The following is a 15588-nucleotide window of genomic DNA, read 5'->3' as shown; positions in this document are numbered from 1 at the left end:
ACTTGGAAGTAAGAACAGCACTGATAAATAGGATCTCATGTAATGAAAAGCCTTCTCTATATAGCAAAGGAAGCAGCTGATTGGGTGAAGAGACAGTTGCCAAAATGGAGGTAGTTGCTAGCTCTACACCAGACAGAAGACTAAACAACAAGAAATAAAATAATTCAGTAGGCAAGTGGAAGAATGAAATAGACTGAGTCACTGAGATTAGCATTAAATGTGTATCACTAATAAACAAAAGGAAAAAATTGTTCGCCAGCCATCATATCAAAGCCACATGGTGGTAACCACGCCTTTAATCCCAGTACTGCAAGAGGCAGAGGCAGGCTAATCTCTGTGAGCTCCAAAACAGTCATAATTCATAGTGAAGTCTTATCTAAAGAAAACAAAAAGCATCCGGGACTGATGGTCATTAAGAAAATAGGCAACAACTGCCAGTGGGGATGTGGGAGTAAAATCTTGCACTGCTGGTGGAAATCTAAACTAGTCCAACACTGTGGAAGTCAGTGTGCTGACTTCTCAGACAAACAAATAAGTAAACAAAAAACCAATCCTGAGACATAGGTCTTACATGTGACCCAGTTGTCACACTCCTGGGTGCCTACCCGAGTCAGTGTACCAGGGAGCATTGCACAGTGTTTCTGAAGCACTGTCACGGCAGCTAAGGAGTGGACCCAGGCAGGGTGTTCAGCTACAGAGAAGTGGAGGAAGGAGTGTGACAGAGTCACAGGGAAGTCTTCTGGAATAGAGAAGTTGTGTTGGCGACAGAGAAATTGCTACAGTTGGACCTGCATCAGATCACGCAAGTTAAGCCAGCCAGTCTGAGAGAGCAAATACATGTTTTCTCTTTGTAGTTCCTTTCTTTTATATACATACATGAAACACATATGTTTTAGTATTTTAAAATACTATATGCTATAGTATTTTTAAATGAATTCAGCGTAAAGGACTTTAAATGTGTCCTGTAGAAACAAACACACAATAGGGATTTTTCTATGCCCTCTCCCCCGCTGCATTATTACATGTATGCACATATGTGACATGAAAGTAGAAAGTAAAAGTGAAACTGTCTAGTGGAACAAAATTGGGGCAGGGATGATGGGGCATAAAGGAACATATGCTTAGTGTGTAATATATGTTTACTTGAAACTTTAAAAATGTCCATCAGTTTCTTAGTGATTGCTAAGAGCTTTTGTCAGTCCTCTCTTAAAACTTTGAAATAAGTTTCTGTTATGTCTCTTGGGTTCCTCTGGCCTAAGGGCTTTTCCTTAGAGTTGCACTTCTTTCTTGACTGGTTCCCTTCCAGTCATCCCCTAAATGTACCTGTCACAGCTGCCTGTCAGCAGTGTTTTATTTTTGGTTTGTCTCCGGCATCCATCAGATGTAATCATGTAGGTAGCCATGACTGCAGCAGCTTTGGTAGTTGGAGCCAGGGTCCTTGGTTCTGGTTGGTGATGAAGAGGCCCTGTGTAGGCAGCCACTTGTTTTGGTGCTCTGTGAGTGTGAGACTCAAGGTTAAATGAGAGACACCGCAGCAGGCGTTGGCCTCCGCTCTCCAGTGGGAGCTCAGGGCTGGCCCTTTGAGTTGCCCCCTCTCCTTTCTGTGGAAGTGAGTGTGAGGACAGCATCCTGGCCTTTCAAGGTGGCTGAGAATGAATGGGAGTGTGTACCCAGTGCATTGTGTTCTTCAGAGGAAAAATAGAAAGTTCATTTTTGCATACAGGATTTTAAACAATGGTTCTTCTGGATAATCCAAAAGATTCCTCATGTGAAGTCTTTCATCTGTCTCAGTAGAACATGGTTTGGTCTTTTCTTCACCATATTCTTTGCTTGACCTGTTCTCTGCTGCTTAGGAAGAGCAGTGGCTTTCTCCGCCTTCTTATGCAAACCCTCAGTGTAGTGACAAGGAGCAATGACTCCATTACTCACTTCAGGTCAGTGTGCTGACATTTCACTGGATCATAGACTTGCAGTGCCCTTGAGAATTAGACTGTGGAGTTTTTATTTTTCACATGAGAGAACTCTTTCTGCTGATGGCATTGGAGTGGGAACCAGGAGCCAGGCTTCTCGTCTTGTGTAGTTGGAAAGTGCTAGGATTTTATTTGCAAAGTAATTATTGAATTACTGGATAACTAGTGAACCTGCTCATGATTTTCTTTTCTCTCAGATGCTCAGGCCCTGTTGAATGCCTACAGAGGCTTTGTCCTTACACTAAGCCTCTTGGGATAGGCGCTTGGTCCCCAGGTTTTGATTTGTGTGTAGTAGGAGGAGCAGCGAGCTGTGTCCTTTCGCCCGGCTATCTTAACCCCTGAAATAACCACATGGAAATTGTATTAATTAGATTACTGCCTGGCCCATTATATCTAGCCTCTTCTTGGCTAATTCTTACATCTTGACTCAACCCATTTCTAATAATCTGTGTAGAACCATAAGGTCATGGCTTACTGGGAAAGATTCAGCATGTCTGACTCTGGCGACTTCATGGCAGCTCTCTCTGCCTGCCTTCTTCCTCCCAGAATTCTGTTCTGTCTTTCCTGACTACCTAAAGATTTTGCCCTATCAAAAGGCCAAGGCAGTTTCTTTATTCAACCAGTGAAATCAACACAAATACAGAAGGACCTCCTACACCATTTGTGGTTCCATTCTCCTGAGCTTGATGCAGGTGCTGAACCCTTGTTGAAAACTTTAACGTGCAGCATTCCCTTCTTAGGATGGGTCTGGGGAAAATGTAGGAAGATTGTGGGGATGTGATGGCTGCTAGCACTGGGGTGGTGGTAGGGTTGGCAGTGCAGGTGGATCTCTGAATTTGAGGATGGCCAGAGCTAAACAGAGAGACCCTGTCTTAAAAAAAAAAAAGTTTAGGAAGATTTTATTACAGGAAATTTCCATAACAGAAAAGGCTGTTAGGAGACTTTTAAATTTATATAAATATGACCATTGGAAAGTCCCAGACCGGACTTGGTGCCTCTTGTGCTGTGAGGTCATATGAAAACCCCACTCGTTTCGGGCCTACTTTAGCAGATATACATACATAGTAAAATATAAATATTATAAATAGTATAAGTATTTCTGCATTCCCATCTTTAGCACAGATAAGTTCCCCGTTGTCTATCTAGGTCCACTAGGGCAGCTCTGGCCATTTTTATTTATCTCCATGTCCTTGAGTCCCCCTTCACTTCCCTGCCCCTAGTCTTCAGGCTCAGGTGGCTACCCTTGGCACTCAAAACTCCCACTTTCTGTTGTGCCCCCTTCAAGCAACAGGATGATTATTAAACTAAACTGAATTATTATTATAATTATTATTAAATTAAGCTGAAAAAACTGAAGTTTTTTCATTTTGTTACATTTTGTTTTACATCCATGCATTTCCATATGAATAAATTCTGTAAAGTGCAGTTGCAAGACCAAAGGTATATTCTTGTAATTATCACAAAACTACTTTTGTAGTGCTGTATTAAACGTGGATGCCAGTACTCACTAGTATACTGAAGAGCTTCTACTTTTTAACAGAATTGTTGCACTGTAACATGAATTCTAATTGTTCTTAATAAAAACCAGGAGTCAGATATTAGGGGGCGAAAGCTGAAAAATCAGAAAAGCAGTACAGTCAGTCATTAGAGAGACCTTTTATATCTACTGAATCCTTAGACCAAAGGGCGGCCTGTTCTGGGATGCACTCTCTAACTGAATACTTCAAACCGCATCTTCAGACTACACTGAACTCTTGTCTCCTCCCGCTTTATATTCTTCTTTCCACCCAGCCATATCTTTTCTGTTACCACCTCCCTAGTGCTGGGATTAAAGGCGCAGGACTCCCAAATACTGGGACTAAAGGTATGAACCACCACTGCCTGGCTTCTAGTGGCTTAACTCTGTACTCTGATCTTCAGTCAAGCTTTATTTAAACACAAACAAAGTATCACTACATTTGACAACATTCTTTCTTTTAAAAAAATATTTATTTGTTTATTTAATTAATTAATTAATTAATTTATTATGTATACAATATTCTGTCTGTGTGTTTGCCTGCAGGCCAGAAGAGGGCATCAGATCTCATTTCAGATGGTTGTGAGCCACCTTGTGGTTGCTGGGAATTGAACTCAGGACCTCTGGAAGGGCAGGCAATGCTCTTAACTGCTGAGCCATCTCTCCTGCCCCATTTGACAACATTCTTACTCATACTTCTGGGCCTTGTAAAGGTTAAGTGAAAAATATCATCATAGTATCTAGTCTGGTGTGAAGGTGCATGCCTGTAAGATTATATGGGAAGACTCTCTAGAAAATTTAAAATGTAACCTCTATGCCCAGTGTTCCCATTTTTTGTTACGTTGTTGCTCTTTCTCCAGGAGCGCCTGGTGGCTAGAGAGATCAGTGTTTTGTGGTGTGTGTGTGTCTATCTGTCTGTCCCTTATCCTTGGGATATATTTTGAAACTTCTAAGGAATGCTTAAAGCCAGAGATGGCTTTAAAACCTGTATATATGATATGTTTTTTATGCAGCATTCATATGATAAAGCTTAATGTAAAAAGTAGACACAGTAAGAGATTAACAGTATATAATAATAAAATAGCATTTTAAAAGTATACTGTAATAGTTATATGAATTTTCTCTTAAACTATCATGATACACTATAATCACCGTTATGAGATGAATGGCATAGGCATATGTGTATATAGATGTAGCACTGGGCAGCTAATTCACCTTGTAATGTATCAAAAGCAGAACCATTTGCTTTGTTATTCTCCACTAAGCCACAATGATGTCAGTGCCTAGGAATCTTCCATAGTTGATTTTTAAATTTTTTTTTATTTTGTTGAGAACTTTTAGACAGACATTTTAATTATAAATCATTTCTTTAAAAAGGGGTGTGTGTGTGTGTGTGTGTAGGTCAGTTGACAATCTTGGTAGTCACTTCTTTTCTGCTACATTGTGGTAATCATTGATGGAACTCAGCTTCCCAGGCTTATGTGCAAGCCTGTCTACCTGCTGCGCCGTTCACCAGCCCAAACTTTCTTTTATGATCGTATGGCTTTGTGACTTTAATGTATCGCCCACAACACATCTTCTTTAATGTCGGTGCAGTTTCCAACACTTGCTTACCTTCCTCTTCCTCTGGAGATGACTCACGTATTCTCCCCTTTGAATACACTTCAGCATGTTCTTCCTTCCTCCATCCAGTGCATCAAAAGGGTCTCTTGTCCTGCTGCACCTACGACTTTCCCAGCACCATCTGTCTGTGGGAAAACACTTGACACTATTCACAGTTCCTTCATCTGGAGGTTCTTCTAGTAAACACTTACTTTCTGCTTTAACTTTTCCCTGTGGCTTCCAGTGTTGCCTCAGCCGCAGCAGTGAGTGACTTATGTCTGAATCAGTTGCTGACAGGTATGCCATTAGTATGTCTGAATCAGTTGCTGATAGGTATGCCATTAGTATGTAGCCTTGACAAATGCAGCAATGTCCTAATCAAGGGGCTGATGTGTTGAGGTTGTGTCCACATTGACGTTTTCAGAGCAGATCAGAATGGTCAGAATGGTCAGAATGGTCAAATTGTCTATTATTTATAGGACTTTAAATTCCAACTTTTCTTCTTTCAAGTATTTCCCCCTCCTCCTGGTATGAAGCACTAATGGAACCGTTCCATAAACAATATGGCCATCACCCACGCTTTCTGATTAGGTTACCAGAACACTCACTGGCAGATAATTTTTTTTTTTTTGAGATCTTATGCAATCTCCTCTCTGTACTCTATGCCTGCTTTTATTGTGTAACCTATCAGGTTTCATAGCCACACAGTACCCTAGCAAATCTGTCCTTCCGTGCCCTGGTGCTTCCTTTGCACTTTTATGAATGGGGCCCTCTGAAATATCTTCTTCAAAGCCCAGTTTCAGCGCAATGAAGACTTGCTTTTTCCTTAACCAGTTTCCTTAACTTTGTTTGAAGTATAACAGCAGCTTTGTCAGCAGACCATGTTTCTCTAGTAATTTTTAGTCTTCTATCTAACCATATTTCTGAACCTATGTATCCTTTCCTCTTTTTTGGAGGTTTCCTGCTGAGAACTACATAGTTTGAGTGTTTTCTGGTATAACACAGTGCTGTTATTCAGAACATTCACACATGAAGCCTTTTCCTTGTGACCATCACTTTTATAAGTTGAGGAACGATAACAAAACCAGCATCCATTTGTACATGCAAGTAACCCTAGACAGATCGAGCAAGTTGTGTGTGTATACATATATGCACATATGCATACACATACATATACACACATACACATGAACAAATATCTGGAGGTATGGGTAGGACTGGAGGGAAGGGCGAAGTTATGTAATTATATTGTAACTAAAATATCAAAATTTAGTGTTTAAGTTTTAAATATATATTTTAAAAACTAGCATAAATTTATTTTTTCTTTAAAAACTTATGGTTAATCATATATTTTAGCAGCCTCATTGTATAGTTTTATACATTGTATAGTTTCTTTATTAAGAACTGTTTGTTTTGAGACAAGGTCTCTCTTTAGCTTTGCTGTCCTGGCATTCCCTCTGTAGATAAAGCTTGCCTTGAACTCACAGAGCTCTACCTGCTTCTATCTTCTTAATGCTAGGATTAAAGGTATGTGTCATGCTCAGACCGTAGATTACATTTTTTGTATTGCTTTTTTGTCAGTTACAGTTTTCTCATAATTCCTTTTGATACATTTTGAATTGAGTTTTTGAAAAGATTTTTTTTTTTAATTTGGGACTGGGGAGATGGCTCATTGGTAAAGAACACATAGTGTTATTCCAGAAGACCCCAGTTCAATTCCCAGTATCCAGATGTGATAACCAGCTGTGATTCTAGCTCCAGGGCATCTGGAACCTCTGACTTCCATGAGCATGGGTACATGCACAGATACATAATTGAAACTTTTTACTATTATTTATTTAGTATGTTTCTATGTGCATGACTATGCACATGTATGTGGTGGCCTTACTGAACTTTCTGGAGCTGGAGTTTCAGACCAAAGTATGATATTACCAAAGTCCAACTTGATGAGGCCAAGGAATTTATTGGGCTTTCTTACAGAACACAGGCAAGGGGTTACTTTCAGGATCATGGATGGCACAATAAAGTCACGCCCCATCATGAATGGAGACCTCATGGAAGCTGCATCCTGGAAGCCCTGTTTAATCAGCCTTCACATCAATCTATAGTCTAGCATATTCTGAGATCACTTGGAGCTGGGAGAGGGAGTAATTGCTGGAATCCTAGGAAGTCTGGCTACACTACTATATTGCTCTGCTCTAGGTGACTGGCTAATATACAAAGTCTAAGAGTTGCATCTTATAACTAGGAGGTGAGGGGCTTCCATACAACATCTTCTGACATGGGGGGCTGGGGCTGAACTTTGGTTCTCCCAAAAAGCAGCTAATGCTCTTGACTTCTAAGTCTGGTCCTTACGTCAGTACCATATTGTTTGATTACTATGACTTTATGGTAGGTTTTGAAATTTTTATTCAGTTTTTCTCCTCCTACAGTTTTTTCATTACTACTTTCCTGTCTATTAAATGAAGGGTTTCTAGAGTATTGTTAGATTTCTGAGGCAGTGTGAAGAAACAGAGACAGAAAGACAGAAATCTGACCTTAAACAGAAAAGACTGTGTTTATTAAGCTCACACAGCGAGGGCAGCCCCTCTTTCTCAGGGAATTGAGGGATGTTGCCAGGCTGGCTGCATGCATTTCTTTTTAGGGGTGCCATGAGGGGCTTACCCAAGATAAGACAGGCTGTCCCAACATACATTCTTTTTGTACTGTTCCAGAGGCTGAGCAAGCTCCTCTGTGAGCATTAGGTGTCCTGCTTTAGGACGGATCTCTCTTAACATTATTTGTTGCTGTTTCTAAGAAACATTTTCTTAGTGCTTACCACAAGGCCTGTGATTACATTGGCCTTCACGGCAGTCTTTTCAGGTTAATGTCTTGCTTAGTTTTAATAGTGTACTAAAATATATTCATATGTAGCTCTTTTCTCTGCTACTTTGAGCTGTTACTTATGTTTTAGGTAGTTACTTTTTTGTTTTGTTTTGTTTTGTTTCGAGACAGAGTTTCTCTCTGTAGACCAGGCTGACCTAGAACTCACTGAGTTCTACCTGCCTTTGCCTCTCAAGTGCTGGGATTAAAGGAGTGTGCCACCATCAACAGACAGCAGTTGTAAGTCTTTCTCTCCTATCCTATTTAAAGGGTAATGCTTGTACCCACATTACCTTTATATTTCCCCATTGAGTTCTTTTTCTATGGATTCAGTCTTCCACTTGTGGATTCAGTTCTTTTGTTTCAGCCAGGACTCCCTTTAGTTTGGTTAGGACTTTGCAGGTAAGATGGTATGTAATGATTCTCTTGGATCTAGGTGTGACTCTCTTAGATTTCTATTAGAATTCACTGACCTCTGGGTGATAGTTTTGTCAGATTTGGAAAATCTTCAACCATTATTGTTTCAAGTAGTTTCTTGCATTTCTCTTTCCCTTTTATCAGTGCGTCCCATTTTGAAAATGTTGGTGTGTTTGATGGTGTCTTGTGGGCTCTGAAGCTGTCTTCATTTTCCTTCTGTTCCTCAGTCTAACCCAACTTTAAGCTTGCCCGATTCTGTTTCCAAATGCTGAGATCTGCTCTTGAAAATAGTGAATTTAAAAAATGTTTGAGACAGAGTTTTTCTTTGTAGCCCTGGCTGTCCTGGAACTCACTCTGTAGACCAGGCTGACCTCAAATTCATAGGTTCACCTGCTTCTGCCTCTTGAGCTCTGGGATTAAAGGCATGTACCACCACTGCTCTGACTTAAAAATTTTGTTTAATTAGTGTGTCTATGTGGGTATGTGCATTTGATTGCAAGTGTCTGAGGAGACCAGGGGCACCAGTTCTAGAGCCAGCGTTATAGGCAGTTGAGACCTATCCTGAATGGGTGGCAGGAGTTGAACTCTAGTCGCGGAAGAACAGCACACCACTCCTTTAAACGCAGCTATCTGATCCTTCTCCAGGTACTTTTAAACTCTACAACTCATACTTGGTTTCAGGATAACTAATTTCCATGTTTTTATTGATCTTCTTTGGAGACATTGTCCTGATGATTTCCTTTAGTGCTTTACAGGTGGTTTTCTTTAGTTTTTGAGTATATTTTAAAATGACTGATTTGTAGGTTTTATTTACTTATTTATTTTTTACAAGCCCTTGTCTGTGCTTTCATAGATAGATTTTGCTCACTGCTTTCCCCTATGTAGGAGCCATACTCCTGATTTGTTTGTTTTGTTTTTCAATACATTTTCTGGGCGCTAGAAAGATGATTTCGTGGTTGAGAGCACTTCTTCTCACAGAGGACTTGGGTTCATTTCCCAGAACCCACACGATGGCTCACAACTATCTATAACTCCAGTTCTAGAATATATGTGATACTTGGATGCTCATGCAAGCAAAACACTCATATACATGAAATAAGATAGATATTTAAAAAAAATAGAAAACCAACTTTTTAAATCTTAGTATTGGCTGGGTGGTGGTACACACTTTTAATCCCAGTGCTTGGGAGGCAGGGACAGACAGATCTCTATGAGTTTGAAGCCAGCATGGTCTCCAGAGCCAGTTCCAGGTCAGTCAGGAGAAACCCTGTCTTGGAAAAGAAAGAAAGGTCCTTATTGAAAGTAACATAACATGGCTGCACTGGAAATCAGGTTCCTCCTCCCTCTGTGATTTCTGTTGGTACTTGATGTAGTTGTTGAATGACTTTTTGAACTGATTCTTTGAGTTCTATATTCTTTGCTATGCAGAGCTGGTGAACTCTGACTACTTTGTGAATTTAGTGGTCTTTAAACACTCAGAACAACTAACTCCCCTGTATTTCGCACTGTTTGTTTACAAATCAGGATGGTATACACATGAACCAAAGGTCATCTTAGTGTTTCCTGAGCATGCATTGAGCCTCACATGTTTTGCCTTTTAGCTGTTCTGGAATATGCCAGAGCTTTTAAAAGTCTTTTGGACATTTTATTTCCTAGCCTTTTCTTTAGTTTGCTCAGTTGTCATTCATTGTCTCAGTTAAAACAATTGCCTATAATTATTTTTAACAAGCCCTGCCCTGGGAAAGGCTTTCGGAAACAACCTTACAGCCAGGTGTGAACACACACACCCTTCCTTGTTGGCAGGGTCTTCTAAAGAACCTCCGATGGGTTAGGTGCTGGTGGTTCTCTGAGAATGGGGCTTTGAAGAGCTCCTGTATTGCTTCCTGTGATGGTGACTGGGAATTGGAGCTGCCCTGGGAAGAGAGTGGGATGAGGTTAGGACAGCGTAAAATTCCACAGAGTTTCCTGGTTTTCTTGTGTCGATATCCCTGGCTAGTTTCCAACATTCTTAGAGTTGATGCTGACAGATTATGCCAAAAAGCTTTTTAGAATTACCTTCCCTTCATATTTACCGACATCCCTTTGGATTAGGAATTTCTCTTATCATTTTTTAAGTGATTTCTTACTATCTTTTTATATTGTCAAATACAATGTACTTTCCTCATGTCCTTCAAGTTACTGAGATTCAGTTGTACTGTGTTGTCCAGAAATCACCTTTCTTTTTGATGACCTCTCTCACTAGTGACACTGGCATGACTGACTATTTCCAGTTGCTCCTCGCATGTGGTTAAAGTGTTACTGTGTTTTGGATCCTAGTTGGAATATTACTTCTTTTAGTTTTCTCATTTAGACTCCTTGTCCTGTAAGTGATGTGTGATAGTGAGAGCTTGTTTGTCTTAAATGCATTTATTTAGCCTTCAACTAAAGAATGAATGCTGGGCTGGGGAGATTGCTCTGTGTTTTAAGAATACTTACTACTTTTGTAGAGGACCTGGCTTCATTTCCCTGCATCCACATCAGATGGCTCAGAACCACCTGTAACTCCACTTCTAGAGACTCCAGTTCCTTTTGGCATTCACAGGCACCTGCATGCATATGGTGGACATGCATGTACCTGCGCATACATATACACATAAAATAGTAAGCCTTTTTAAAATAAACGAGTAAGTGAAACAAATGTAAGTTATTTTCTCTTATAATTATTGAACTTACACCTCTTTGGGGTCATGCAATTTGCTTTGGATATGCTGAATGGTGATGTGAGTGGGGAAGCTTTTCCTAGCAGTTCCCAGCTCATTGTGGAGACACACATTCGGGGCAGGAAGAGTTATACCCACGATAACAAAGTAGACACATAGACAGTTTCTGCCCAGTGCCCAGAGAGAAAGGTACTGAGGCTCGGCTTCATAAAGAACCAAGCTAAAAGCTAATGGCACATACCTTTAATCCCAGCAGTCAGGTGGCAGAGTCAGGTGGATTTCTGTGAGTTCAAGGCCAGCCCAATTTATGCAGTGAGTTCCAGGCCAAGTTAGGCTACAAAGTGAGACCCTGTTTCAAACAAACAGACAGAAACAAAACTGAAGGAACTAGTTTTATTGTCCTGGATGAAAACCAAACTATAATCACATTCTTTATGTGATTATAAAGAATCTTTATGCTCAGAGAAAGAAGAGACCACACATGTCTTTTGCCAGAAAGTTTTGGGCAAGCAACTCAGTTATTCTAGGCACTGTGGTCCAGGGCCTGAAGAGGTCAGAGAGATGGCTCTGCCAATGACTGTCTGTGTGGCTATTTGAGGGGAAAACAGAGAATGGGTTCTCATGGAAAGGAAGCACACCATGAGAGCAACACAAGGATTCCCTCTGGAATCCTGAGCTGCGGCTTCTGCAGTCCCTAGGTAGTCATGGGGGAGGTGAAAGGAAGCCTCTCTGCTTGCCTTCCAGCCCGAGAAGCAGTCTCTCTAAGTGCAGTCGGTAAAAGGATTTGGATAGAAAGTCAGCACTTCCACCACAATACTTGATATCTCTGTTTAAAGTTAATTTTTTTTTCTGGTACATTTGCCTAAAGGAGCTGATAGAATGCAGGTTGCTTGGAATGCGGACTAGGCTGGAATGGATTTCTTTACAGAAATGTTTGGTAAACCCAAGTGTCACAGTGTGTGCAGCTGGGCTGCAGTAGCTGTTACCTTCATAAGCAAGATGATTTTTTTTTCCTGGTGTATTCTCAGGTCTCTGTGGCCCTTAGCAGTGGCTCCATCCGAGTGGCCATGCTGGAAGAAAATGGAGAGCGTGTCCTCATGGAAGGGAAGCTCACCCACAAGATTAACACAGAGAGTTCCCTCTGGAGCCTTGAGCCAGGAAAGTGTGTTTTGGTAAGTGTGGTCACTGTGTGCAGAACTCTCAGGTGTGTTTCAAACCTGCTGTGATACCCCTTTTGGCCAAGTCTTTCCAATGAGCCGTGAGACCTTTAATTACAGTAATTGGAACAAACTTAATTAAGTCTTTGCGTATTTAGCACCATACTCCTGTTCAGAGCCTATCTCCATGAACCTTTGCATTTGTATCCTCTACCCCTCAGAGTCCTAGTCATTCCTGAGAACCCACTTTACTATATAGAAAGACAAAAGCAAGTACATTAAAATGAAAATGGAGGTGGCATTGTTTCTAGATGCCAGTCTGGATTTAATAAGTTTACCAAGGAGACCTCACCAATTATCTGGCAAGGCACAAGGTAAAGTTCAAGGATATGACAGTGAGGCGTGAATCCGAATGAAGAACCCGGTTGTTACTAGTCAGCAGACCCCTCCAGTTTGGGCTGTATGCTTGGCCAGATGTGCACAGCTCAGCCTTCTCTCCTGCGATAGCTCTGACCCTTGTGCTGGCACCAAGAGGGGAACTGCAGCACAGGCACCTTGGACTAACTTGTTTCCTCCTTCTTCCTACAGAGGAAACAAGTTAGGTAAGAGAGATAAAGATGAAAAACAGTAAGTCTTTGAATGAAAAAAAATCCTTCAGGTGTTCTTCATATATGTAACGTGTAATATAAAAATGTCTGTTGTTACTGGTGGGTAAAGAAAAAAGCTTTTGAGCCCACAGTGGGTCTCTTAGCTACATTCATGTTTCAGGAGGAAGGCATGGACTAGGGATCAAGTTAACTGGACTCAGCCAGCACTTGTGGGGATTGGTCGTATCTTCTGCTTCATCTTGCTATCACATCCGAAATAGAATTACTGTTGCTCATGTGGACACACACACCCCGCCCCCGCCCAGGCATGTACCTAAGAGCTGCCAAGTCCCTGACCTACCTCAGTTCCTCTTGCAGTATACTAAGGCCCATGAGATAGCTTGTGGAGTTTTCAGAGGTGGGACTGGATCTGGTCTGTCCTGTGTTCTGAATTTCCCAGCACCCAGGCCCATCTTTGTCAATGGTTAGTACTGGTGATATCCATAAGGACTTGGCCCAGGGCTCCACCAGCCGTGTATAGGCTACATTTGTCTGATTGTTGTTCTGTACCTCATTGATGCACATCCCTTGGCAGGGCAGCATTCCACAGCCAGAGAAAACAAAAATACTGTTCTGCCTACAGTGTGCCCACTGCCTCTGAAGGTTGACTTTGGGTGCCAGCGTGATTGGGTTGAATGAACTGGTAAGGCATGGGTGTGTGTGCAAAGATGTTTCAGAGGCAGCTTTCATGTGTGTCAGTGATCTAAGAGGGGAAGGCCTACCCTGAATATGGGCAGTACAGAACCATCCAATAGGCTAGACTAGACTGAACATGATGTGGAGGAAGAGAAACGTTTCCTGAGAACCCATTTTACTATATATAAAGACAAAAGCTTTGGACATCAGAATCTCTAGGATTTTGTATGAGTGACCCTTGAGCCTTCAGTAGCTAACTGAGGCTGTACAACATAGATCTCTCTCATTCTGAGGGTCTGACTTCCCTGGCTTTGTACCTGTGATCGTGTGAGCCAATTTAATATGTACTATATTTCCATGTGTGTCCTCTCACTTGTTCTGTTTCTTTGGAGAACCCTAATGTAACCTTCTTGGGTGTGGCAGCTCAGTCCTTTTTCCCTTTTCCTGACCTATAAAGACTGCATGGTAATGGTGCTGTATTGGACTCCTAGGTCTGAGCACTCCAGCTCCTTTCCTTGGCACGCTACTTGAAGTTCCAGGTGCTCTTGAAGTTGAGCTTTGCATGGTCAGGTGGTTCTGGAGCATGAATAACATGACAGTACTGCCTTGTTCTTGGCAGGCACTGCCCATGACTGCTGTGAGTACCATGCTAGAGTGACCTGATTCTAGGGCTGCTGCCTTCAAGGACCGTGAGTTCTGTGATAGCCCTGACTTCTGCCTTGGCAGAGTATGGAATAAGTTAGGTTCCCAACTCTGCACAGCTCCCTACTGGGAGCCCTTTCCAAGTCCTCTGTGTTGCTTGAAAACCAGCAGCATTCCCCATAGGAATGGTCTTTGTGGGCTCACAGACTCCATCTGTATTCAGAATCCACTGGAATTAGAAGCTGTGTACTTGGAATTTATTCCTTTTACTTTATGTCTATAAAATATGATTGCTATTAAATTACCTCTAAGAGCTTTTGTTGATAAATCCAACTCTGACTTTATAAATAGTCCAGAACCATGTTACTTTTGGAGGGTGTGTCCATACTGGTGAAATCGGATGGAGTCATACATTGTGACTTAATATCTGTGATCCTTGCACTTGAGAGACTGAGGCAGAAAAGTTGCCATTAGTTTTGAGCCCGTCTGGATTACATAGAAAGAAAATATCTCAAGAGGAAACAAAACACTGGGCCAGCAAGATTGCTCAGTAAGTAAGGATGCTTGCCATATCAAGCCTGATGACCTGATTTCAATTTTTAGCATTCATATGGTGAAGGGAGAAAACTGATTTCCACAAGTTGTTCCCTGACCTCTCTCTGTATGTGTGCCGTGACACACGCATGTACACACACACACACACACACACACACACAGAGAGAGAGAGAGAAAGAGAGAGAGAGAGAGAGAGAGAGAGAGAGAGAGAGAGAGAGAGAAGCAGAAAATTTTAAAAAGTTTTAAAACAATTTTTAAAAAATCATATAAAATTCTAAAAATGGGGGCTGGAGAAATGGCTCAGTGGTTAAGAGCACTGACTCCTCTTCCAGAGGACCAGGGTTCAATTCCCAGCACCCACATGGCAGCTCACAACTGTCTGAAGATCCAGTTCCAGGGGATCTGACACCTTCATACCATTGCACATAAAATAAAAAAGTTAAATAAATTATAAGAAATGTTTAAAAAAAATTCTAAAAATGGAATAGGATGTGGTGATAGCCCAAACGCTAACATCTTCATTAATTGCTAACATATATGTAACACATGTGTTGGCTCAGGTGCTTTATGAGATACATGATACTCTTTGATTCTTCATAGAGTCTTAGAAGTCAGGAACTTGAGGCTCTGAGATGGGGTTGCTTTTGCCCAAGTGTGGGATTGAGCCTCAAAGCCATGCCTGGCTGGAATTTTCTCTCTTGAAAAGGTCTAGCCCATTTAATGAGAGCTGGGAAAAGTGACCTTTCCAGGCAAGGAGAAAAACTATGGTGAAGAGGGAACAGAGCTGATCCTAGTGGTTCTGAGAAGCTCTCATGTCAGATTGATGTGGGTGATACCTCCCCCAGGCTGGAGACATCATGTGCTGTACCTGTACCCTCATTAGCC

General features: G+C 41.4%; 1 protein-coding gene across 1 annotated transcript in view; it reads left to right on the top strand.

The window, feature by feature from the left end:
* Nudcd3 (NudC domain containing 3) overlaps positions 1-15588 on the top strand; it is a 93354-nt gene that overhangs the window by 61100 nt on the left and 16666 nt on the right. Inside the window, exon 4 of the mRNA XM_048450069.3 lies at positions 12095-12238. Within this exon, the coding sequence (XP_048306026.3) occupies positions 12095-12238 (144 nt within the window). The remainder of the gene's footprint in view (positions 1-12094; positions 12239-15588) is intronic.

The sequence above is a fragment of the Myodes glareolus genome, chromosome 8, assembly GCF_982192425.1.
Source record: "Myodes glareolus chromosome 8, mMyoGla1.1, whole genome shotgun sequence".
Lineage (NCBI taxonomy): Eukaryota > Metazoa > Chordata > Mammalia > Rodentia > Cricetidae > Myodes > Myodes glareolus.
The sequence above is the reverse complement of the archived record's forward strand: the minus strand, read 5'-3'. Positions and strand labels throughout refer to the sequence as shown.